General features: G+C 39.2%; 1 protein-coding gene across 1 annotated transcript in view; it reads left to right on the top strand.

Moving 5' to 3' along the window:
* Positions 1–26,051, top strand: part of FGD6 (FYVE, RhoGEF and PH domain containing 6) — a 73,463-nt gene that overhangs the window by 6,724 nt on the left and 40,688 nt on the right. Inside the window, exons 2-5 of the mRNA XM_042025889.1 lie at positions 2,885–5,285; positions 22,199–22,349; positions 25,035–25,102; positions 25,195–25,225. Coding sequence (XP_041881823.1) covers positions 2,885–5,285; positions 22,199–22,349; positions 25,035–25,102; positions 25,195–25,225 — 2,651 coding nt within the window. The remainder of the gene's footprint in view (positions 1–2,884; positions 5,286–22,198; positions 22,350–25,034; positions 25,103–25,194; positions 25,226–26,051) is intronic.

Here is a 26,051-nt window from a genome sequence, read left to right as displayed (position 1 = left end):
GAGCACTGTTATGTAGAACTATGTTTTCCATCCAACAGTGAATTGGTTTATAACAACTGAACTTTAATTCTTGATTTCTAATATAAATCTACCATGTTTTAACCCTTGTCAGCTGCTGTAATTTTCTTGTAAGTATTTCATTGCTTGTATTCTTCAGAAACTTAAAGATATTTTGTTGAGGAAAACTACTGGTATGCATTCCCTTCCTGGAGTCTTTCCTCTCATGTCACATTTATGTTTGAAAGGGCTCTTCATCACATTCCTTTCTGATGGAGCGGTTGACTGCTGATCTGTATTGATACCGAGACTGTAAAGTGCTTGTTAAGACATCGACCCATATCTACTCTAGATGAAATGTGCAATCACTTTAAAGCAGACAGTGGTGTCTTTATTATCCCACACAATTTACTGGTCTCTTCTGTCTGTCTCAATGCTTTTTAGCATTGAAGTAATTTGAAAAATTCTAGTAGGCTTCAGAAATCATGCTGAATTGCACTTATTATCAGAAGTGAATTTTTCTGCTCTGTTCATTATCCAGGTTTCCACCACTGGCTTATAAATAACTGGTTTGTTTTCTTTGCATTTCTTTACATTTTCATGGTTTAGTTTTGATAAAACCATGGGGTTTTTTGATAGTTTATATTCAGGTAATGGTGTCAGGTCATAACTTCTGTTCCCTAATAAGTGCTAGTTGAAATCCCTGCAGGGTAATCTAGTTTGGTGGTATCCAAAATGTTAGGCAGTCCCACTATAGAGAGAGAAACTTCCAAGGTTTATGGACTTCAGTTTGTGAGTGGGAAAAATAATCCACAGGCTATTGCTCACCTAGCCAGTGTTTAATCTCTTGTATCTTTTTCAATCCACTTCTATTATTTGGGCATCAGGAAGGGTTCCAAAGCAGCCTGTCTCTCTCCTGTTTTCAGGGAACTTTAATAGCTTAATAAATATTACTGGACATGGCCCAGGTCTACTACTGTGTTGTGTTCTGTCACAAACTGGGTATCCCTTCCTTGTTTTTTTACTGTGGAACATGGGCTCTTTTATTGCCATCACTTCATTTTCCAACTGAATAAGCAGTTGGCTTGCCTGAAAGTGAGTGTACAGCTCTCTTCTGCTGTTTGGGATCAGTAGTTACCCACCCAAAGAGTTAATTTTATTTTTTCCTAGCAAATTTTTGACTCATCTGTGTGTAGGAAACCTGCCTTTAGATGGGATACAGAAGGTGGTATAGCCTTGGCAGTAGGTGGCAGTTGGGTCACTGTTGTCAGTTGCTATAGGGAGCTGTACCTTTGGAAAGAAATTCTGGATTCCCTCTTGCAGAATTTCTTTAAAATTGTCTCTGCCATTGGGTTTACCTGTTTGCTAATGTAATGGCAGCAAGGGCAGCCATTCTAAGTGTAAGTAGTCGGTCTGGGTACCATTTAGGGATTCATGTCCTAGAAAAAGATGGTTTTACTGGTTTTGGCTCTCTGCTTAGAGTAGTGGCTTGCTGTTTAGGAAATAGTTGCAACTGAGGGCATTGGCTTTTTTTTTTTCTTTTCTTTTTTTAAATTTTTTTTTAAACCCATCTAGATTTCCTTCAAACAAACAAACCCCCACAAAACAAACCTAAACTTTGAAACTTCATTCTTGCATTTCTAGGCTAGAGATTAAGGTATAGTTGCATATCTACAGTAATAATGGTGGTAAAACACAACCAAACACCAAACCCACATTTCAAAGGGAATAATAAATCAATGGCCTACCCTATCTATTTGCATGTGAAACATTAACTAGTATGTTTTCTTGAGGGTTTTATTTAACATGTATATGACTTACTGAAAGTATACCAAAATATTGATTAAAACAAAGGTAGTAAATACAGAGGTAATATATAAATAGCGTGAGACACTTGTTTACTTTACAAACCAGTTTGCACATATCAAAAATCACTCAGAGGACTTAGAAATCTGAAATTATTCCAGCATGTGGAAATGAATTGGTCATAAATATTCTCCTGCAATATTCAAATGTTTCAGGCATACCTTAAAAAAAAGCAACCACAAAATAAGCAAACAAAAAACTCCAAAACCACAACAGGATCAAAACTGCACAGTCTCAAAGTTCCTCGTGAGCTCCTTTTCCTGAGTGCTGTACACTCTCCTCAGGATTTGTAACCTTGTTGTGCCAAGTCGCTCTTAATTCATAGTAGTGATGACTGTTTCTAGGTCAGACATGTTGGGAAGAGTAATTTTATATGAGGCACAGAAATAGTGTTTTACAATAGAAAGGTACTGCCTTGCTACAAATTACTGCATTAACTTCATACCACAGACCAACTGAACTGTTGGTAGTGACATGGCAATTTTCTAACTGGTACAGTAATTCATCTCACTATTGTTTGAAGAGGAGAGGAAGGGAACGAGGAATTTTAGGTTACACATTTCTCTGGGTGGTGGAGGAAGGGTCTGAACTGCCCTGGTCATTAGTCTAGCTGTCCCATTAACTTCATGGCTTATTATACGTGTGGTGCTTACTGTACTCGCCCCGTTTTACAATGGTATTACAGTTAAAACTGCAAAACCAGGCAAAGCTGCTTTGCTTTTCTTGGCATCAGACTTCAGCATCTGAGCGAGTATGTGTACTATACGTTAAACTGTTTACAAAAAGACTTTGAAAACTTTCCCTACCACTCCTTGATGTGCCTATTAAAACAAAGGCAACTAGTAAAAAAGTGGTGTTAGGGATGAGAGGCATGCTTTTAACAGAAAAATGGATCCATGCAGACATTGAGATCTTGTAGATCGCAAGTTAAATGTTACAAAACTTTTTACAATACTGCATTGCAGGTGAAGTTGTTCCGTGGGCAGTGGTGAATAAAGTCTTTGTTTTCCATCTTTTCTAGAAATTAAGAAGCCACCTGTGGCCCCCAAACCAAAATTTGTCCTAGGACACAAGGCAGCACCTCCACCTGTTGCACCAAAGCCTGATATTGTACTTTCTGGTGGGATACAAGCAGCAAGGAAAACCAAGCCAGTGATTGCACCAAAACCAAAGGTTCTCAAGAGCTCCTCCATTCCAGAAGTTAAACCTCCATCATCTACACAAAAAAGCACAAAAAGCTTTGAGGAGCACAGGGAAGATTCTTCTCAAACTCTAGACCATTTGAACTATAAAAATGAAACCTCAGAAGGGAGTACTGGAAACACAGCATATATTCTACCTGTGTCATCTTGCAAATTTGAATGCCTTCATAAACTTGGAAATGGAGAGAACACCTGTAAAACTCAGATCATTCTTGAGCACTTTGACACCTTAGAGAACATCAAACTTGGTGAAAGAAATGCACTATCTCTGGGGGATAGTCACAATGAAAAACTGGGAAATAGAAGTCAGGTGGTTTTGAAAGCCAGCATTTTGGAAGAGAAACTTAAAGATGTCCTAACTCATGGTGTGTTTCCTAACAGCGGTCCTGTGAGGCACAAGTATGCAGACAAACTTGACAGAGGGGATGGCAGCAGTTCCAAGAATGATGTTAAAATAGAGTTTATGGAATTTGTACAGTCTTCGTCATCTTCTGAGGTAGCTAAAGGGAAGCAACAAAATGCTGATGAGTTTCAGATGTCTGAAATTTGTCCTAGTTTGACTGAAAATAATCACAGTTGTTCTTCCCCATTGGACAAGGAAATCCTAGAGAATGAAAACTTAAGTAGTAATAGGATGTTTTCAGTTGAAGTAGGGATGAAAGCAGATGCTGATAAAACCTCCCCTGACACATCTTCAGTCCTGAGCTCCAAAGTGCTTCCTATCCCTAAACCAAGAAAGCCACGTGCTGCATGTCTAGTACGTCAGGATGGCATAGACACCACAGGAGAAGGAACAAAGGAACCATCTAGTTCAGAGAAAGATTCTTGCGGGGTTGCAGACCAAGGCATAAAAAAGCCAGCAAAAATTAATGTCCTTGGTCAAAGTGTTTGTTATAACAATAATATAGAAGTGTTTCATCCAGAAAAATGTGAGGTAACTCAAAGCAATGCAGAAAAAATGCCTCAGGTAAAGGAACCTGCTGTGAAAGAGTCAGCTTCACAAAATCTTTTGCCTCAGTTTTCACAAAGAAGTCCTGATTTGATGGGAAGTGTTGAATCTTCTTTAAATGCAGACCACAACTCCATGGATGAGAGAACAGATGACACCAGTTGGCCAGGTGCTGTGGACAAAAGGACTAACTTTGTCAGGTGTGATACCTTGTCCATGAGTTTGCCAAAGCAGCTCAAACTGACAAGCAGTCAGCACTCATCTGCCTCCAACAGCCTCCATGTATCACCGCAAAACTTGGAAGAGAAAGAAGTTAAAATAAAGGATGGGAGTTCTCCGAAAGTTGTTCCTAAGAAACCACAGAGGCATGGCCTTCCAGCTGCTGGCCTGCTGAAAAAAGCTGCATCAGCAGAGCTTGTGGACAAAAGTTCTTACACCTCCAGTGAGGACAAATCGAACAGCCTTCTAGAAGGATCTCGCTTTGCACATCCACGAGCCAAGGAGCAGGATGCACTTTCGTCCTGTGACATACCCAAACGTTCTTCTGAAAAACCCATCTGGAAGTTACCTCATCCTATTCTTCCATTTTCAGGAAATTCTGAATCATTAAAAACTGCTACCAGCTTCAGCCACTTGACTGTTGTGACGAAGCCTAGGGCCAAGTCTCTCTCTGCTGTGGACATGGACAGGACAGACAAGCCCTGCAAAGACCATCACAAGAAAAACAGCTTCAAAAAGCTTCTGAACATGAAACTGTCAGTTTGCTTAAAGAAAAGTGACTTTCAAAAATTTCTGTCTAAAGGCAGCCAGTCAGTGGAGAGTGCTACTGCCAACCTTTCCAGTGGGGATGGGTATGGAAATAACAACAGGAATGTAGGGTCTGTAGGCAGTGAAAGAAAAGCTAAATCTGCCAAGGCACATTCTGTAGAAATAAGTAGTCCAGCATCACAGAAGAAGAGGCAGAGAAACAGAAGTCAACCTGAGATGCGAAATAATCAAAGGCTGGAGTATTTAGATAGGCATGTACTTGTGGGAGAGAATTTGTCCCAAATGCATTTGAATTCTGCAACCAGCACTTGTGCTCCAGAGTATGAGAATGTGCGTCACTATGAGGAAATACCTGAGTATGAGAACTTGCCTTTTGTTATGGGTGCTAGGAGAAATCTCTGCTCTGAGTGGCAGAACTCCAGCAGCGTGGAAGAGCAGAGCACTGACTTCTATGAATTTGAGGAGCCTTGTGAAGCTACAAGCAGGTGTTGGAGACTTGACAGGTAAAATAAAGAGAAAAGGGAAGTTAAACAGCTGCATTGTAACTCTGTTGGTTGTAAATATGTTTAAATGATAGCTTGAGAGGCTGTACCCCTTTTGCTAGATGTCAGCAGGACAGTTGTTCCTGTATATCTTTCTGTATGCTTTTGTTGTTTGAAAACTGCTTGCACTTGGCGATGAGTCAAGAGGAAAAGTAAGCTAGTTATTCCTCATATATTCCTCAAAATTTGTGAAATTTTTCCTGGTTTAATTAAAGCAAATCAAACACAGTCATGTATTTGTATCCAAGAATACTTCAATGGGGAGGAATGAACCTTACCAGTCTCACAATGAACTGGAATAGCTATCCATAGAGTGCATAGTTGCTAGGTTTGTAGGGGGAATTAATATATTTTTAGATCAGTTGATAGAGCTGGGAAAAGCAGACAAGCTTTTAGGTATGCAAATTCTTCATCAGGTCTGGAAAGCTTTTTTGGGTATAACAGAAGCTACTGCTTCTCCCTAAATACAGTGAGTTCTTCTGTATCTGCCTGTGCTCCCAGCAAAGGTGGTAGTAGTACACAATTTCTGTGTGACTCACAGAATATTAGTGTGATGGTGTTTGGTAACTCTGCAGGTTGCTGCTGTGTTTCTTTAGCTCAGGAGGTGGTGGAGACAGGTAAGGTCAGCAGATTCAAAGATAATGTTGGATATGTTCATAGATATGAGGAAACGTCCTCCAGTTGCGCCAGGGAGGTTTAGATTGGATATTAGGGAAAATTTATTCACTGAAAGGGTGGGCGGTCAGGCATTGGAATAGGCTGCCTACATAAGTGGTGGAATCACTGTCCCTGGAAATGTTAAAGACATGTCTGCCTGTGGCACCTGGGGACATGGTTTAGTGGTGAACATGGCAGTGCTGGGTTAACAGTTGGGCTGAATGAACTTTGAGGTATTTTCCAGTCTTAATGATTCTGTGATTCTATGTCCACATTGGATGGTAAATGGAATAGGCAGGAACAGATCTTTTAATATTTGTGACTGGATGCTGAGAAGAGAAATCAGCCACAGAGTGTAGCCAGACTCATGTGTTCTCCCTAAATAGCATCACTTAGTGTGTCTGTCAGTGTGGTGACAGGTAAAGCATTGTTTTGACCCAATATGGTATCACGCAGTTTCTTAACTTCAGCTAACCAGTTTGTCTTACAGATCCTAAAGATTTATCTCAAACCAGCAATAAGGGTTTGAATGAAATATGCAGCCTGTATATTTCAAAGTCCCCAGCAAACTTCTTCACACTATTGCGAACATATGCATAACAAGAATAAATGAATTAGCTTCTAGGTAGTCACATTTAACTTCATTTTTCACTGAGAGTTACTAAGCTTTGTTTCATTTTGGATGTGTGTATAGGAAACATATGCTCCAAAGAATCTGTGTTCTCTGATACAGGAAGAGACAAATATTTTAAGGGGCATCTTACGTTAATTGTTTTATAGCTAATATTATCAACCTGGGTCTGTTTGCTGGAAAATATGAAACCTTATCATGGAAAGTAGGATTTCTAGTTATGGGCTAGGTACTGGTACATTTATTCAAGTGGTTTTTGAGTATATTTATAGTTTACAGCAGGGTGTTTCTTAGTTTTGTCTTTCATGTAATTTAAGTTCCTGACAGAGTGTTTGCTTTTTGTTTAAGTCTAATCTTTTGAGTATCTTGCAGGGGTTTTGACCACACTCTCTTGGTATTCCCTCGATTTGTTGCACCTAAGAAGGGTGAGACCAAACTTAAATAAGGATGCATTTCATGTGTTTATGTGATTCATTTTAGTTTGTGTTGTTTTGTTCTGAATCCAGGTGAATATCTGTCTGCTTTAGGAAAAGGATAGTTTTGCTGTATGGAGCATGGTAGATGTGAGATTGCAGTTGCTCCTGAAGTGAAATTCTGTAGTTTTCTTATCTGGCTAAATGTGTGAGATTTATAGTTATTCCCTCTCCACACAAACCTTCCCCAGTACCAGTGGTGATGTAAGGGTTTAAGTGGACTCCCTGGCACATCTGTAGCTGAAGCTGCTCCCTAAGTTGGATGTTCTTGGCACAACTGGGTTTGTGTTGTTTTTCTTTTAAGAAGCACACATAGAAAACCATAACCAGAGCCATTTATGTGTTTATTTTAAATCAAATTACTCAGAAACCACCTTATGGAACAAATAATGCATATAGTTACTTCAATAGATTTCAGAGAATAAAGAAATCCCTAGGGAAAAAAAAGAGGGCACAACAATACAGTAGTCTCCTGACGTGGATCAGTGCTGCTGGGAGAGCAGGGATGAGTATTCGTTTTGGCTCTGCCGTGGGAGGTGTAAGGGTCCTCACCCAGACGGGCTGGGCAGGCAGCTTTTCCAGTTTTCCCATCCAGTGTTATCTCAAATCCTTTGAAGCTTCCTTATCAATGTTGTCTTACCCTTTCTGCATAGTTCTGTAAGAGCTTTTTATCATTTCCTGGGCCAGGCAGTATTATAAAACCAGTTAGAGAAACAGTGCTGCTGTTGTTATTGAAATAATTGCCTCTCGCGTTTTCCCCAGCCTGTCAGAACACGCACTCAGCTCTTTTTCATAGATCATGGCACACAAATTCCTGTACTGCACTGCTCATGGGGATTTCAAAGCAAATTATGTTATGATTAAAGCCAGTGTACAAATGAGATTGTTCTTCTGAGAAATTCAGAAGAAATTTCAAACCAATTGCATGGTCTTTGACTTCTAGTCAAAATAGCACATATTCAATATATTAAGTCTGAATGCCAGTCTTGACGTTACCAGAAGAGTTCAATGGTGTCTTTAGCTCATGCCTCATTTCTTTCTGGAGGAAGACATAAAATTTTGATAATGGACTCAGTGCTTTGGTGGTTACTGAGAAATTTCCTCACAATCCCATCTGGTGAAACCAGCATGCTTTAATGGAGAATGGTAATAGCTTTTAACATTTTTATCTGAGCTTCGTATGTCTCATTTAATTCAGATATGTTTTGTTTGCTTGAGCCTTCCTGCAGGGAATTAAATGCAAATGGCAGGCCTGGGTAATTAATGGTAGATATCAGTTGTCAGAACTTCATTTCTGACTTACTTGTTATCAACTTCCGTTCTACTGAAAAGAGAAGGCTTGGCTTTGAAAGGAAGAGAGTCAGGGTCCTGATCTGGTGTGTGAACCACTGAGGTGAAACAGGTGCTGCTGATGGGAGTCAGAATGGATTTGGTTTTTGTTACGTAGTTCAGGGGAATACTCTCAATAAAGTAAGTAGTGTCAGTACCTTGGGAGCAAATAATCTATGTTTTGTTTCCACTATATGAGGAAGAAGTCTTCTGAAATGGTGCTTCAGGGTTGTTTCTTTTGTCTGGCCTACCTGTTTGACTGCCAATTTAAAATGGATAATTTAGATGAACGTGTTTTTATGAGGACTCTATAAACAAAGTGAGTGAAGACTAGCTGCTGTGAGATAGAAAATGTGCTGTTAAGTGTAAAAGAAGTTTTAAATATCATTATCCAGTCACAGATAACAACAGGAAATGCAGCTCTCTGGATTTAGTGGGTTTTGTGGTTTTGGGTTTTTCAAGATGTTGCAAATGTACATGACTGCTAATTTATTTATAACTGTGTCATTTTGTTTCCAGCTAGGATTTTTCTTTGGGTAGGCCTGGGGAGGGGGGAGTACCATGTGACAACAATCCTTTATGATTTCAATGTTGGTTTAATTAAATATTACTTAGTATTTTCCCCACACCTGCTGGTTTAGATTAATGCATTGGTTTTCCAGAAAAGAGCATGTCAATGCAAAATGTAAGTTTAGTTTTCCATACTAAATTCTGCTTTGGTGACTGAGTCCCCAGAGGTGAATTAAGTGTCCATGAAAACCTTAGTGGAATATTGAATCTTATATTCAAATCTGTGTGGTTAAGCACTTTGCTTTGATACATATTCCTCTTTGATGTTGTGGTGGGGGTTTATTCGGGGGTTTTTGTGTGTTTTTGTGGGTTTTTTGGTGGTGGTGTTTTGGTTTTTTGTTTGGTTTGTTTTGGGGTTTTTCTTGGCACTAAATTAATAAAAGTCTGCAAGATCTAAATAGCATTTAGAATACTGTAAGTTCAAGCCCTTATGCTGAGATTTGAATGCACAAAATACATTTTAGGTATTGGAGGTGTTACACATTAAAACCCATGTCTTCTTTTTGTTGAATTTTTTGAAGGATATAACTTCCTGATAAGTAGAGGCCAAGTATGTAGATTTTTTTTTTTATTTCGCCTGTTTCTCAAAGATTGTAATGGATTATTTCCTGATCTGAAGAAGGTCGGTTTCTCCTTCTGCATCAGCTCTGCAGTCTTGTCTTCCAATTTCCGCTGTGTATCTAGCTGGCTTCTGCCACCCTTAGTTGTACATAAAATTCTTTCTCTGCAATTGTCCATCAGGTTTTAATGACATAGCTTTGATAACAGGCTTGTTAGGTTTCCTATCAGGCTTCGTTATCCTTGGTCATGTGTTATCGCTGGCTTTCTTTTCGTGTTCTGCTTCCTTGAGCCTGCCTTTCTTTTCCCCTCCCTCCTTTTGTCACACACACGTTGTGGTGCAGCAGGGAGGCTTCTGCCAGCTCTGAGGGCTTGTCAGTAAGGAGTGAGTCAGAGGGCTCAGATAGCTCTGCTCCCAGTCTCCTGCAAGGCTGGCTGCAGAGCCACTCTGGCAGTCCCAGCCCCAGAGCTGGGAATGGACAAGAATGGACAAAACAATTCTTGCCTATCAGATATAAGGAATAAGCCATTTTGCTGACTTCTCACTTTTTGCTCTTACAGACCATGAAGAAACAAATTCTGTAATTGTTAGGTGTGTCTAATCAGAGTCAAATCAGGGAGGCATGGAAATGTTGCTGAGAAGTGGTAGTAGTACAGTTGCCTGGGAATATTCATGTTTGAACATAAGGACTTTGGGAAGAATGCAGGCACTGGGAACCTTGGGGCTGGAATTCCTCTATTTTGTAGTGTCAAGTTAATTGTTTTGTACTACTAGGGTAGCATGTCAAACTACATGGAAGACTCGCAGTGAATTTTTTTTTACTCAGAAGAGCATATGGACTGGTTTGGGTATTCTTTTCTTTCTATCCAAGAAACTTTATGTGAGTCAGTGTCTCCATGGTCTGCTTTTCCAGTAAGAGAAGTTTTCTTTAGCATTGGAGTATCTTGCAGTTATACAGCTTTACAGGCTTTACAGTTTAGTCTGCTAAACAACCTGAAATAAAATGCATGTACTGTAAGAAGAAAATACTGGCACTCTGGAAAAATACTCAAATCTTCTAAAGCAAGCTGGTCTCGCCCCTTCCCCCCCTTTTTTAAAAAAATCAGAATAAATAGGAACTTTATTAGAACCTTAACACATTCTCATGCAAATATGTTTTTGAGATGTGCTGATTTAATCTGTTTTGAGATTAAATCAGTGGGAGAGATTCTGAGGTCTGATCCTCTCCATCTTCAATGAGGGAGAGAAACGAGTTGGAGAACTACATTTTTCCCATACTGTTATTCTGGTTTACAATCCAGTCATGAAAAGATTTGAAACATCTTATGAAATGCGAATAATTGTGAAGATCTCCAAGACAGTAATGAAAAAGAATTTTTGTCTTTGATACTTGTTGCATCCCTGTTTTCGAGAGCTCCCTCTTGATTTTGGTAAAAGAAGGAGGTGGGTGAAGAAGGCTGGCATAGCCAGGGAAATTTTTGACAGAGTTGCAGGTGCAATAATGAAAGACTTGTAGGTTATCAGGTGGTGTTACAAGCGTTACATAAAACCAGATGTGGTTTCAATTCTCAACGTTATCTTTTTATTTAGGTAGTTAGGGCTTGGGTGTGCTTTTGAGTATGAGAGGCAGTAAGATGGTGGCAGTGGTGATGAGGCAGGCACTGCTGTGAGCACTGCCCAGCTGCTGGGTGAATCCTCATCCGCTCTCCAAAAGGTTTGGTGGCTACTTTGGTCACAGTCTTGCGCAGTCTAGAAAATAAGCTTTATGCTCATGCACTAAAAGAGCTATTTGGAGGGTAAACTCTGCTATCCTTTGTTTCCCACTGAGAAATGCTCACCACAGATAGCAAAAACGTCTTAACTACTGTTCCCATTGCTCCCCCGGTACAATACAAGGATGTCCTTGTCCTTCCGGTGACATTGCCCTCAACTCAGTGTGCTGGCTCTTGGCTTCAGCTGGAGGGTGGCTTAGTGTGACGTGGGGGAGCCTGAAGGAAGCAAAGCAGTGCATAAAGCTGCTGTGTCCCTTAGGCTCCTTCCTAACCCCCCTGTTCATGGGTAACAGGAACTCTGGCGTCACGCACTTTCGTAAATTCATCTGCAATGCTTTATCTTTTTCTTTCCTATTTTATTCCGCGTGTGTTTTTCCTAATTTTGGCATTCTTCATAGGTATTTCCTTTTCCTAAAGGCGGAGGAAGCTAAGTAACGCTGCATATTTGTCACCGACGTTGGCCTTTCTCCCCCGCCTCCAACGTGTGCGCTCTGTCTCCTTTTGCCAACCATGATATAAATTAACAAAATGTAGCTCCAGAGAATACATCAGATGTAGAATGGAGAGTCAAATGTGATATGAGAATTGATGAAAGACCCATTTATATGCTCAACAGCAGCCTTTTCCTGTGGGTTATTTTCAGCATCAGCTCAGGAAATGTGCTTGTGGAGCTCTGTGGCACAGTGATATTCCAACTGCATTCTAATGTGTAAAACAGTAGGACTTTTGGGTGGCACAAAGTAAATGTGTAAAGAAAGCGATCAAAATACCGTTCTCAATTTAAATGCCAACAGTGATATTAATATGCCACATTTACCCAACACTTATATTTGATCTAGTTAAGTATGTTTTAATGAATAGATTTACAAAAGTACGCAGCTATGTTGTTTCAATGCACTAGATAAAACGTAGGTAAAGAAATGCTGGTTTTATTTTAGAAGCTAGAATCCAGTAAGTTTCATTTAAAAATACAAGGTTTATACAAGTTTTAATTTTTCTTCAAAATATCTTTGTGCTTATGAAAAACTGTTCTACTCAAGCAAAAGAGGACTAAGGAAATCCTTAAGGTGCATATAAATAAATAAAGGTAGTTTTTACCAAACCTCCCATTTTGATAGCTACAACCTAAGCCTTATGGCTCAGTGATTTCAACTGCTCAGAGTTCACTTGATTTTTTGTTGTTGTTGTTGTTTTCCCAGTGGTATTTGTGGGGGTGGTTTGTTCTGTACAGATTTTTAGATGAGCTGAAAAGTTTATAAAGAGTGTCTAAATCCTATTCTTCTTCTAATTTGTGCAAAAGATTAGAGGAAGAGATAGCACAAGTCTAACCTTGCAACCAGCTCAGTTATTCTTTACTCTTAGTCTGTGTTGCTCTTGACCAAACTATTTCATACTCCTTTTTTGACATACTCTCCAGGAAGCTGCATCAGCTCCCATGCATGCAGAGAATTGTGTGTTTAGGAGCTAAGCCACTCCCATTTTGATTTCAGATCTAAGTCACTACCTTTTGAGTAATCTGTTACTCAGCTCTCTTTTGTCATCTTCTTGATATCTGATATGTAAAAAAACCCTGAGTGCAATAGGATGTGTTATTTTTAAATTGAGTGAGCAACTGTTTGAAGAGAGATATTGGAGCCCTGATTTCAGGGATAGTCATCCAAAAATTATAAAACTAATGCTGAGCCAATACAGAAGATACTGGGTAGGGCCTTGCATTTATAGTGAGCAGAAGTAGCAATGCATTGAAATGTCATGGTAGCTCTGGCAGGGTAAGGTCAATTTTATTTGAAATGGGTATTAATATGAAGATTTTTTCTCACTTGGTCTAAGTTGTCCCTTTCCTATTTGATACATTTGTTTTGACATTTTTTGTCGCAATTATAGTATAGTTTTCCTGAAGTCTGTTTAGTGTGTGCTCGAGTTCTGTTGCGGTTTTTCCTTTTTTTTGTGTAACTGGAAAACAAAGTGTTGTTTTTTCTTCTGATCCTGCTGTCCTTTCCCAATCTACTTTATTCCACTAGGATCTGTTTTGTGAATTGAGAAAAGTTAGAATAAGAGGTCCTGATTATGAATGAGTGCCTTATTTTGCTGGTCCTTTTTTACATTGTTTTTGCCAGGAGTTTTTTCCAAGGTCTTGTCCATGAGCATTGCAGCTCTCCCTATGAAACAAGAATTAATGATAAGGGAAGGCAGAAAGTTCTAAATTCTGCTGTAAGTCTCTGTAAACAGATAATTTGAGAGCTGTTTGCACCTTTTCTAAACTGTGCTTTCTAAAATCGTGCTGCGAAGGATGCTCATGACTGTAAATTCTCTTTACGTACCCTGGGAGAATCCCTCACAACTTTTGGTGGTGATGGGAAGCACCAATGCAGGGACCCCTTTCCCTTTACGTGCTTCCAGGCAAGGTTTAAATCCCTAGGTTTTGCTGCAGCATTTCATTTTCCAGTACCAGTGCTCAGGACTGTCCCATTGTATCCTCCTGGATTATATTCTCCTGCATTGGCGTCATCTCTTTTTGGCACCTTTGCTGGGATGGGTAAGATAAATAAGACTCCTGGTTTAGGCTGCATTTCACTCTCATTTTGTGCTTCATGGTCCAATATGCCCAAAGGAAGAATGAAAAGCAGGGGGACATGAAGATGAGCATGAGGGAGGGGATTTTTTAGTTCTAATGGTAGACAGTCACCATTGTTCAGAGAATCTGAAGTTCAGGTGACAGTCGTGAATTAATGATGGGTCAGGCTGCAGGTGCATCTGGAGGGATATGAAATTCATCTTTATGCTTTCTTAGACTGGTTTGCGAAAGGAAACGTGCTGGTCTTGGCTTCTTCAGGCTGGTTGTGGAGGGGAGGTATTGCAGCAAAAAAAAAAAATGCAGTAACTGATGCCTTTACTAATCTTGATTATCAGTAATCTCATTATATATTTTCTTAAACCTTCCATAGAAACTCATTCGTGATCTTGGTTAATATTCATGATTATTTGTCAATCCAAGTGTCTGTCCTGCTTGTCACAATGTCAGCTGTGCCACACTGTTCAGGAGCTGAGCTGTCCCACTGTGGGCACCAGTCTTCTTGCAGACTTTTAAACTGAGACCTCTCTCTTATCCTTTTCTTTTTTAATGTGGGTTTGCTGTGGTGAGTCCAGAAACATTTGAAGCATGCATGTGTGTTTATGTTGAACTTTCCAAGGAATTGAGGAATTGTCAACAAACGGTCTCACTGAAGATGACTTCTGTGAGCATGGAAGGCTGCCTGTGGTGAGCCATCCTTGGGTGCCTCTGGCCTCAGGAGCTCGTGTTTGCAAATCACAGCTAAATAAGGAGATAATTTGAGACCTGTTTGCACCTTTTTTAAACTGTGCTTTTTAAAATTGTGCCGTAGAAGTGGGGGCGTGACTGTATTGATCATAGTCTGCCTGAAGTAGGGTGAGTGACAGAATGGATTACTTAATAAATTTTGTACCTTTTTTTAATGTAGAGCACATATGACAAATGCTTTTTTTTTTTCTTTACCTTGTTTAGAATGTGAGTCAGCTGCATTTTTCTTTCTCCTCATTGAGGAAAGGAGTAAGTGCTGTCTTGACCTGAGGATAACAAATGCTAAACTGAATGCTGCTGGCTGCAATTGCTGGGATAACTTGGTTCAAGCAAGTCAGGTGTAGAAGTTTGCAACATGCTCAGCCAAGTGTAGAAGGAGCTGCCAGTGGCATGATCTAACAGGCTAAATGTGGTGGCAGCTCTCGCAGTGTTTATGGTATCCTCCTTGCCCAGAAGTCCCAGGTGTAACCAGTGAGTGCCAGAGGTAAGGTCTGGGACAAAGAGTGTAGTTCTTGGTGTTTCTCCCGGCAAGAGCAAACTCCTGGCACTCCCACATGGCCTCTCTCAGCAGCCAGCCCATTGCCCAGGAGGCAGCAGACAGCTTTCAAAGTGCAAGCGGCTCTGAATGAAAATCCATTTCAAGTAGATTGTATTGAGCTTTTCTTTTGATAGTGTATTTCTGTCATCAAGGAACCTGGCTTTCTATAAAAAATGTTAGACATTAATGAGTGCATACAGTGCATATGACTTTGTTTAAAATAATTCTGTTTCAATTCTTGGAAGTCTTTAAATTGCAATTTGAAAAATGAACCTGGAGTGCACCAAATATTTTCAACTGTAGTTGCTCAGCTGGATGCTGGTCGTTTCTTTTTTCTAGCTGTGATTCTTGAGTGTTTATGTTTGTAACTGAATCCTTAAAATTCCTTAACCAGCCTGGAGAGAATATAGCACAACAGTTCTAAGCAATGCAAATAATCACAGACTGATTGGTCTAGTTTGCTTGCCCCTTGTTTTGTGGTGCTTTTTATTTTAAAGACCATTGTAAAAGTTTGTTTTATTCCTTGCCATGCCGCCTATGGAAGAATTGCTTGCGAAAGGGACTAATGAATCTCACAGGCATAATCTGTTTAGGCAGTCTTAAAACATATAAATAAAAAGAAGATAAAAATTAATTGTCATGTTCCTTAGGATCACACCAATAAAACTTCATGGCTGGTTGCCTTTTTTCTTGTTGCTAGCCCTAATAATATGAAGAACTTACTAATATCATTGACTTCTTACTGCAGAAGAACAAATGGCATAATGTTAACGCTATTGTGTAAAATCATGTTTGTGAGGGCACCTTGCTATCTTGCTCTCTTGCTGTGAAAAAGCACCATTTTTGGCAGAGGAGTTGAAGCCCAAGCAGCTTGGCTGCAGTAAGGCAACCGGTCTCCAGTGCTGGCAGCCAAGTCAGCACTGCAAGAGACGCAGCTGCATCCACCAGCCTTTCTCAGAGTCCACTACACCTAGAGAAATGTGATCTCAACTTCAGCTTTTTTCATCTGTGAGTCTGTCAGTAAACCAGAGAGGTGACTGATGGTATGGGAATAATTCAGATAAGTAATCCCCCTGGCCTAGGTTGCATTTCATCCTCATTTGCTGCTTCATGTTCCAGTATGCCTGAAGGAGAAATGAAAAGCAGGGGGACATGTTTTTTAGCTCTAATGGTAGACAGTCAATGTTGTTCAGAGAATCTGAAGTTAAAATGAGAGGGGAATATATGATGGGTTAGGCTCCAGGTGCCCCTGGAGGGATATGAGGTTCGTATTTATGCTTTCTTGACTGGAAAGGAAATGTGCTGGTGTTGGCTTCTTCAGGCTGGTTGCAGAGAGGAGGTATTGCAGCAAAATGTAATTCATCCAAAAAGTGCAATAACTGATGCCTTTACTAATCTTGCTGGTCAGTATATATATCAATATATACTTTATATATTTTCTTAAACCGTCCGTAGGAGCTCGCTCGTGATCTTGGTTGCCATCCCTTATTATCTTAGTGCTTTGCCAAGTATGCTTGCTTTCTAGAACTGATTTTCTTTTTTCCAAAAACCTGTAGTAATTATAAAGATACTGGACTGTCTTTAAAAAGAAGCATTAAATAAAAGTAAAACAAATTCACTAAACAAAATGCAGCGGTTATTAACCAAGCAATAATTTCACTTCTGCTTTGGCTTTCCAGAAGCATCTTCGGTTGTTTGAGCACCCAAATCAGGAAATTGCTTCCTAAATTGTTTTGGGATATTAACTCAAGTTCTATACTTACTGTTGTTCCTCGAAATAGATGCTGCATTTAGACAGGACCAAACTGAAAAGATTCCATAAAACACTTTGTTTCTCTATGTCTTTTACCATTGCATTTTTCCAGAGGTGTACGACTAGGGTTCATGGAGGGAATCAGTGAGGCATGCTTACAGCTACTGGAATTATGAGGGGCTATGAAAAAAATGTAACAGTATTATCAGCTATTGCCTACAGAGAACCAGCATGCTTTTAGGTCTTAAAAAACCAGCAGCTGAATGTGCCTTAATTAGTGCACTTGATTGCAGGGAATGGTGATTTTAAAAACTAAAATGGATAAGCACTAATAATAGTTCTTTCCTCTCTGGGGAAAAATGAGGTGCAAGCAGCTGTGAAAAGAATGTGAAATGCTGTAATGATATGAAAAGGATTTGAGATGAAATATTATAATAGGGCATGTTTAGTTGCTCTCTGAAGTTCTGGTGTGTGTTTTTTAGTTGAGTAGGAACTTCAGTTTGTGTAATTTTGCCTGCATGTTGAAGGCTTACTTTAAAAATAAACAAACAAACATAAACACCCACAGAAACCGTGCAATTAAATACTGGAGGAATAGACAGAAGGATAAAGCAGATTATAATGGAGATTCTTTTTAAAAAAACAGCAAAAGGATGAGAAATGAAGAGTTTAGCAGAGTGTTGTGTGCAAGGTTCTGTTCATTCAGCATTCCTACATACTTTTATTACTTACTGAAAGTAGGAAACAGATCTAAAAATAGTGAAGATCACAAGGAAATGTGTGTAAAGCAGTAGCGTGGATGAATCTATTTTAGCAAATACTTTGGAGCTGTGGAAACTTGCTTTTTAGCAGTTATGGTGATGCTAACACTTGAAGTCATTCCAATGTACTATAAAATACTTAATGTTGGAGCATTCCATGGCAGAGAATCTTTCTGAATGATCTTGGTCAATCTTAAAATACTGTTTGCCTTCTAGAGGAATTGGAAACTGAGACTGAAATGTTAATTGTGACTTCAGGCTATAGTACCCTATGCAAGGGTCCAAATCAAGAGTGTCTAAAAGTGAAGCCCCAGGTGTATTTGAATCTTCTATAATAAGACAAACTAGTCTGAACTAGTCTTGGTCATCTCTTGAAGACAATAAATCGTTTTTATACTGATTTGGATTTATTTTTCCAGTGGTAATAGTCTGATGGCAAGTCTTAAGTTTTGACAGTTTATCTTGCTGTATGTCTCACTAGGACCAGCATGTTTTATTTCATTAGTATTTTACTATTGCAATAGGAAAATACAGCACAGCATATATGCATCATCCTATAAGCTGCTCATTCCAAGGCAAACTAATGATTCCTTCATTTTATGTGTCAAGTAAAAAAGCCCCACATCTATATTTAGATAACTTGCTCACGAGATACAGCAAGATGTTCTTACTCAGTGCGCAGCACAGTGAGTTGGCAGGGATGGTGTTTCACATGACTGATAATGCAGAAGTTCTTGGTGGTATTGCTGTGGGTAGGACAAAGAATCGTGATGAAGAGGGAACAAGATAGAGAAGTATCCCCAAAATACCTATCAGAAGAGCCACTTAAAATAAGCCTTACTGCATGCTTGTGGTATTTTGGAAAAGGGGAATTAATATGTGTTAGAAAAGACTCTGTTTATTTAAAGATTTACTACTATTTCCAAAGACAGTTAAAGTGCAAGGGATTTCACTTTATCCAGAGATAACTTGAAGAGAACCACGCATACACTTACATTATAGAAGATTTCAGAGGTAAAAGTACAGAAAAGAGTAATCAGTAAATACAAAACTGCTTTCTGTTTCACCAGGAAAGCCGGAGCATTTACCATGAAAGGTTAAGGTGTAATGTATGAGGAGAATTACGTGTTCTTCAGCACGTGACAGATAAACGCAAATGAACACAGTGTCTCTGTCCCCATTTTCTCTGAAGAAGAGGACACAACTGCAGATACCACCAGGAGGGCATCTTCCCATGGGTGCAAGTACTGTGCCCTATCCCTGAACTGACTGCCTGTTTGACTCTGGAAAATTGCTGAGTGTGAACTGACTCTTGATCATTGATCATCTAGTCATCCAATGTGTTTTTTCTTCAAAAAGCAAAGAAAATAAGGGAAAAAGTATTAAAAATACCACTAAAGAAACCCTCAACAAGATGTATCATGTGGAAGAACCGGCAGGCTGTGTGAACGGAGCCATTACAGGATAAAAACTTACAGGGATTACTAAGAGGTGCTTTGGTGGAGTAGATACTGTATGCAAGATTTTACACATGGTCCTCTCAGCTCTCATAGCTTCCTTTATGTGAACAGTAGGTGCATAAGCACCACAAAGGCCAGAAAACGAGCTTACTGCCTAAACATTGTGATTTATAGGAACAAAAAAATCTTATACAGTGAGTGGCTGTCATTTGTTCATTTGTGGACACTTACTACACATCCTAAATTATCACTTGTTAACTAGTAAAATTTTTAAGTAGTTTTTTTTTTTACTGAAACTTTCTATTAGATAAGCTGATTAATCTTACATTAAGAAAATGCTTCACACAATACAAGCTAGCTAGTTCGTTCTTCATCCTTCAGTGGTAAGGGGATTGTGTTTGTGCAAGTAAAATACAGCTTCACCTGGAAGTATTCTTGTCTCTGACTTCCAAAAGGGTGGATTTTCTAAAGCTTCTAAGTTTTGGTGCAGTTGCCCTGAAAAGTTTAAATGGAAAAAGACAACGAAGTCCGGGAGTGGGCATCCAGAAGAATATGCTGACGCAAAAGAACAGTGATGTCACAGGTGTGAAAACAATGATGAGAAGGAATCTCAGTTATAGGAAATTAAGACAGCAATTAAAAACAAATATTCAGGCTAGGAAAAAGGGCGATAAAATGTCTATTGACAAAAATAGACATTAACGAATAATGAACTAAAAAGTGTATTCCAGTGTGGTCAGAGATAAAGCACTTAATATATTTTGCAGTGGGGGGAAAAATACCCTTGATCAGAGATAGATTCAGTGACAGATGTGGATGGTAAAGCTGAGCAATTCAGTAAAGGAAGGAATAGCAGTAATTTCTGTTGCAGATTTTGACGAAATCTGGGGCATATATCTACTTCACATCATGCTATGATGTAATAAATCTGTGTGTCATAATTGAAGAAAATGTGCTAAAATAGGTATTCTCAGCTGACTATGGATTATATAAACTGGACAAAGAGTTTTTTGAATTGCTGAAGTTAATGAATAACTGCAGAAATCTTAGTTTCCTGCTAGCATGGTTTCTGGGAAAGCTCCAGTAAAAAGCTGCTTTTTTGCCTTCCTGAAACTCCTGGAGGCTCTATGGGGACTGTTCCTGGCATACACCATATGCTGTTGTCATCAGCACTTATCTCTCTGGTGGCTGCTCTATTCCTGCATGAAGGTGACAATTTCCAAACTAAAACAAAGGGGGGCGTCTCTCTGCACCCAGGGTGCTGCAGTCTTGGCTCAGGAACTTGTTTGAACTCGGTGATGACCTTACAGTCGCCTCCCTCCCCCCACCCCATTCGGTTCTGGTAGACAGTAACTGCTAGGGAGTTTCCCAAGTCCTTCCTGTGTTGTCCTAATAGAACCAAGTTATTTAAATCTTCTTAATGTCTTCATGGCTTCAAGGTTTGTCCACAGGCCAGCTAATTTTTATCTCCAAATATATTTCTATTTGTGATCAGCATTTTTGTGTTAGTTTGTTTGGTTGTTGGTGGGATTTGTTTGTTTTTAACTCTGTCTTGAGCACTGAGTAATCAACACTTCGCTGTAGCAGAATCCCCTTCCTTGACCTGCTGGGCACTCTTGCTGAGGGTGCACTCAGTCCCACTGTCCGTGTTGCTGACAAACCTGTTTAGCAGTGCCAGTCCCAAAACTGAACCCAAGCCCTGAGGAATACTTCTGCTTTTCAGATTACTGGCAGACACCTTCCGTGGGATCCATGGTGACAGGTTTCCTTTCTGGTAGCTATCACAGAGAGAAGTGGCAAGTCTGAAGAGTTACCCTCCATCCCCACTTTCCTTTGATTCAAAGCTAGGAAAAGATCAGTCGTAACTATCCCTTGCCTCAGGAAGCAGAGGGCCAGGTGTATGGAGAAGTGTTGGCTGGCAGCTGTTGGCTGTACAAAATTAGGTGTTGATCAGCCCGGTGAGATCTCTGCTGGCTGCAGCAGCTCGTGGACAAGGGTTGCTGGATTTGCTTTTTGTTTTGCAGGATAGCTAATTTGGTTTGGCTCGTGTCAGAATAAATCTTTTTGCAGACCTTGAACACAGATTATGTGATTTTTAGATAGTTTTAGTGTAATTGGAAATTATTAGGTATTTTTAAGGATTAAAAGTAGGAGGCCAGAGATTTGCTGTGTTTCTATGTAACCTTTCAAAAATTTAAGGCTCTGTTTTCTCTAGTCTGTTTTCCTATCTATTTTTCCCTACCCCCTTTTTTATTTTCTTCTGGAATTGCATTTCTTAAATCTCTACTGAAGTTGCCAAGGCTAGTTAGGGGAAGAAGATCGTGTGCCTGTCTCATGCAGTTCCTGTATTGCAAATACAGCTGAAGCTCTAGAGAAAAAAAGAGACCTCTATAGTGATTGTACAGGAGCAGAACAAGGTTACGTTCTATAGCTTTGATAGCTATCCAAAAGGTTTCTGTTTCTGGGGGATGGGTGTTCTTAATCACAAAAGATTCTGCTTTGCTGTTTTTAAGAAGAATTGTTGGACAGAATGGTTATGATATTGCTGTCACTGGTGTAGTTGTTTAGCACATGCATTGAGAAACAGGCCTGTATATATACATGCATCTAGACTTTCACCCAGAAAGCTCCAGTGTGAGTACCATATCTGGAACAAGACCTGCTGCTATGAGATAGAGGATAGCAAAATAGCTAGGATCTTTCTTCATCCTTCTGGCACACAGTACAAATGTTGCTCTATACATGCGCATAGCAATAAGGGAGTAGATTTATCAGACTTTATTGTTATGCAAACTCTGATGGACTTGAATAATATAAATACTCCAAAGGTACTGTAGCTTTTGCTTGCAGTCAGTGAGCAATGTATAAATACTAGCATAAATAAAATGTTGCAGAGTTACGAGTCCACTGTTGAAAAGCCTCCAGCTGTTGTAATTTTCAGACTACCCACTACTGTTTTCAGGGTCTCTGATACCAAGTAGATCATTTATTGTGGGGTGAAACAGAAAGCTCTTTACATAAATAAAGTATGGTGTGTATATTTTAATATTAGGTCCTTAGAAGAACACCATGATCATCCCAACGTGGTAATGGGAGATCTCCAATCAGATGAAGAAGATATCATGAACAGTTCTGATGAAGATGATGACACAAATTCTGATTCCAGCAAAGGGGAGACTGATCCTCAAGAAGATAATAAACAGGTATCTTTTTATCTTTATCTTCTGAAGCTATTCCTCACTCTTGCAGTATTTCAGAAGTTGTAACCTGTTGGGATATTTTCAAATGTAAACCACCTATTGCCGTTGAGGTCTGATCTTCTGCTACGTTCTGTGAGTGCCAGCTTGGAGTGATTTTCCTTATTTTAATCTTACTTCTTCAAATGAGGAGCAGGAAGACTGTTTTAACTACTCTGAATGAAATGAGTTTATGAGGGTCCTATCCCTCTCTTTGGGGATGTCCATGTTCTTACTTCTCAGTCCTGGATGCCCTGAAACCAGCCTGCCCATAGACCAGTGCCTCTCCTCAGCACCAGTCCTGGCAGCTGTTTCCTTTGATAGTAGTTACATCTGCTTCCTTTTCTTAAAAATAATTTAAAACAAACAAATCAACCAAACCCAAAGCCCCAACAAGATAAGCAAAAAAAACCACTGAAACTTTTTAGTGCTGGAAAAGAAAGCTTGGGGTGTCACTCCTAAATACTGTTAAACCAAATGAGAGGAATAAATTGGGAGAGGGAAAGAGTCAAGGGAAAAGCTTGTTCCTGTGAAACTAAGCAAGACTGTACCCATATAGAAGCTAACTTACCTTGCATGCCTCTAGAAATGCCCTCAAACTTTCACAACAGCGTTTTACAGGAAAGTGTCCCCATTAGGAGGGTTCTCAGGCAGGTTTTATGGAGTAATTTAGCACTTGCTGTGAGGCATCTGCTGTTGCTGGCTTCAGCTGCCTGCGGCACGTGTGGCCGGCAGCTGGGAATTAACAACCAACTTCCTCACAGCGAGAGCAGCTGCAGAGGAGAATGAAGCAGTCTCTGCTTCGGTCATCAGCTGGGCTTGTTTTATTTTTCCTTACCACAAGCATCTGGCTGTTTTGATGCTTTATATCTGTTAGGGCTCCTTTCCAGTGTTGTGCCGGAGAGCCTTATTTGTATCCCTTTGGTTCTCCCATTAGACACTCTCAGAGCCAGAGCATCTTTGAGCAAATGCAAAGTGGTCCTTTCAGCGCTAGCTGGTATGTGAAAAGTCTTTCAAATGGGGCTGAAAACAGACTGTGGTATTGCTTTTTGTAATTGTTTAGCAGTAGCATCTTGTTCTCAAAATACTAATTTTCATCTCATTTGCAACATGACACATCTACAGTGATGGCAGATAGCTTGCTCTGCATAATTGACTTGCTTGTGAATTCAGTCTTGTAGGGAGCGTGTCAGCTGTGCTTTCTAAATAGGCACAGAGGCCTGAGAATAGGTGTTACAATCTTGCCTGAATGTGATGGACCCACACTGAATAGATCTAATTGTTCTTTGGAAATAAGTTTAATTTCATAAGTAAAATCCCAGATCTGTGTGCAGATGTCTGTCTGTATAGTATATAAAATAAATAATGGATTTTGCACATATGTGGTGTTATACCAAATTATTTAATTTAGAAATGAATTTTAATTTACTAATTAGGCACAGTGTCATTTGAACTCCAATGAAAAAATTCAATTTAGATTTATTTTTTATTTTGAATACAACAATATCTTTAAAACCTACCTATGAGTATTATCTCTTCCATGGTTTAACATCCAGCACTTGAGACTTATTTATCAGTTTGGAGAAGAACTAAATCTCCAGAGAAGTCTTGCAGCATTAGTGCTTCTGAAACAAAGATAATCTGATTTTCTAGATAAACTGTTCAGTGCCCATATTATACTACCATACTCAATAGATCCTTCCCAGGACTTCCATCTCACTTGAGTTGTATATCCTGTGATGTTTTAGGGCTTCTCATCCTCTCTTTCTTGGCAGCCCATTAAAAAGAAAACCTGAATGTGCAATAGATGTGGTGACAGCTGGCAGCAGAGAAGCATATGGCAAACCATGAGAGCTGTTTTGGAGAAAGGGATTCTGTCTGAGGGAAATCGTACATGGAAGTTACACTGTGTAGCAAGCACATTTGCATCCAGATGCCTGCCCCACTTGCTTTATTATACCTGGTCCCTCTATCTGATGTTGGACAGTGCCTTTGGTTTTTTGGAAGCCAGATGTGCACATGAAACCCAGCATCATCTCCACAGTGTTTCAGGTGGATGACAAGGCTCACATTTCTGCATCTTTGGAGTACAGTTGCTATGTATTCCAGCAGCTCCGTTAGTAGGTTGTCAGAAACTGGCTTTTCTCTTCAATGTGATTATTTTCCTTCTTTTTTTTTTTTCTTCTGTCACCTTGTTTTTCCGTAAAGAAAATACGTATGTCTTTTAAGATGTTCCTGAAACACATTTGAGTTCACTGCAAATATTACTGCTGCTGTATTAATCAGAAAAAAAAATCAAATAATATGGAAATATTTCCTGCACTTCAGTACTTTTGCTAAACAATAATTGTTGTTTGCTAGGACTTAATTCATTATGGGCTTCAGTGCTTCCTGTAATAATTAAAAGAAAAGGCTGACAGTGTTGTAAAAACTGCTCTTAAGTAATATTGTTGTTTCCAGATAGAAGCTAAATTGATTTTCTCACAGGTCCTGAAAAACTAAGAAGTGCCAAAGCCAAGAGATTTCAAAGCAGTATGAAGTGTTTTTCTTAGAAGTAACTATAAAATAATTACATTTAATTTAAGGAACTAATAGCTGGAAATTATGACAGTTGTAGTAGGTGCATCATGTAACATATAATTTTATTTGCAGAGTAAGGCAGCTGGAAAGAAAACAAAGGTTTACCATATTGCCAAGGAGATCATGAGCTCAGAGAAAGTGTAAGTATCAGTGCTAAACTTAATAACTACTCAATTTATTTTAATTGGGCAATTAAAATGTAACTGTTTGCTTTTTCTTGCTTTTCTGATAGGTTTGTGGATGTGCTAAAGCTCTTACACATTGTAAGTACTCAAAAAAAAAAGCAGTTTCCTCTTCTATTTGTTTAATCTATTAAGGTTTTATGTTTAGGCTTTTTCGTAGTGACTGTGCCTTTTTTTCTGCTGCATCTACATATTCAAAATATAAAAATCTAATTAAGCTGAACTTTTAAGTTTCACATTTTACATAATGGATGAATATTTTGGTGGTTCCTTCTGGATCTCCTTAGTAATTTATGCAGTTTCCAGTTGAGTGCGGGTGTTGAATACTGAAAATTGAATATATATCAATTTATGTTAATCAGGATCCTATTTATAAGCCATCTTGTACTGGCTTATAAATATGTACATAGCAACAAAAAGTTTTTGGTTAGAGTAACTCCTTAAATGGTGGGGGGAGGCAGGAACAATTTACTTTAGAAATGGTACATTAAAATGCTCATTCTTGGAGTAATCCAATTAATAGCTAATAGCTCTAAAGGTGCATCCATCACCATGGCAGCATATTTTTTTGAGGCTGCAGTTTCTTGACAGCTGTTTGCTTTCTGATAACACCTGCGATTGTAGTACCTGCAGTGTGTTGTACACAACAAAGGTTAAGTATTTAATCTGTGTTTGTGCAGATCAGTCATCTGTAAAACATGCTGTGTTGAAGGTGATACCGGAAATTAATGAGGAATTTTTCGTTTTCTAGCTCAATTTTGTGTGTTTTCTGTCATTAGAAATTATATGTGTTTGTACCATTTAGTTAAGTGCAAGCACAGTGGTTTTTTTCCTTGGGCAGTAGAAGTGGTTATATTGCAAACAGGTGCATTGGTCTATCTCAGTCTCTTGAGAAGCTTGTTCTGTG

Source organism: Corvus kubaryi, unplaced genomic scaffold (assembly GCF_017639235.1).
Source record: "Corvus kubaryi isolate FWS band 111438036 unplaced genomic scaffold, C.kubaryi_AGA036_p1.0 129, whole genome shotgun sequence".
NCBI classification, from domain to species: Eukaryota; Metazoa; Chordata; class Aves; order Passeriformes; family Corvidae; genus Corvus; species Corvus kubaryi.
Note: the sequence above shows the minus strand (reverse complement) of the source record. Positions and strands in the feature narration are given on the sequence as shown.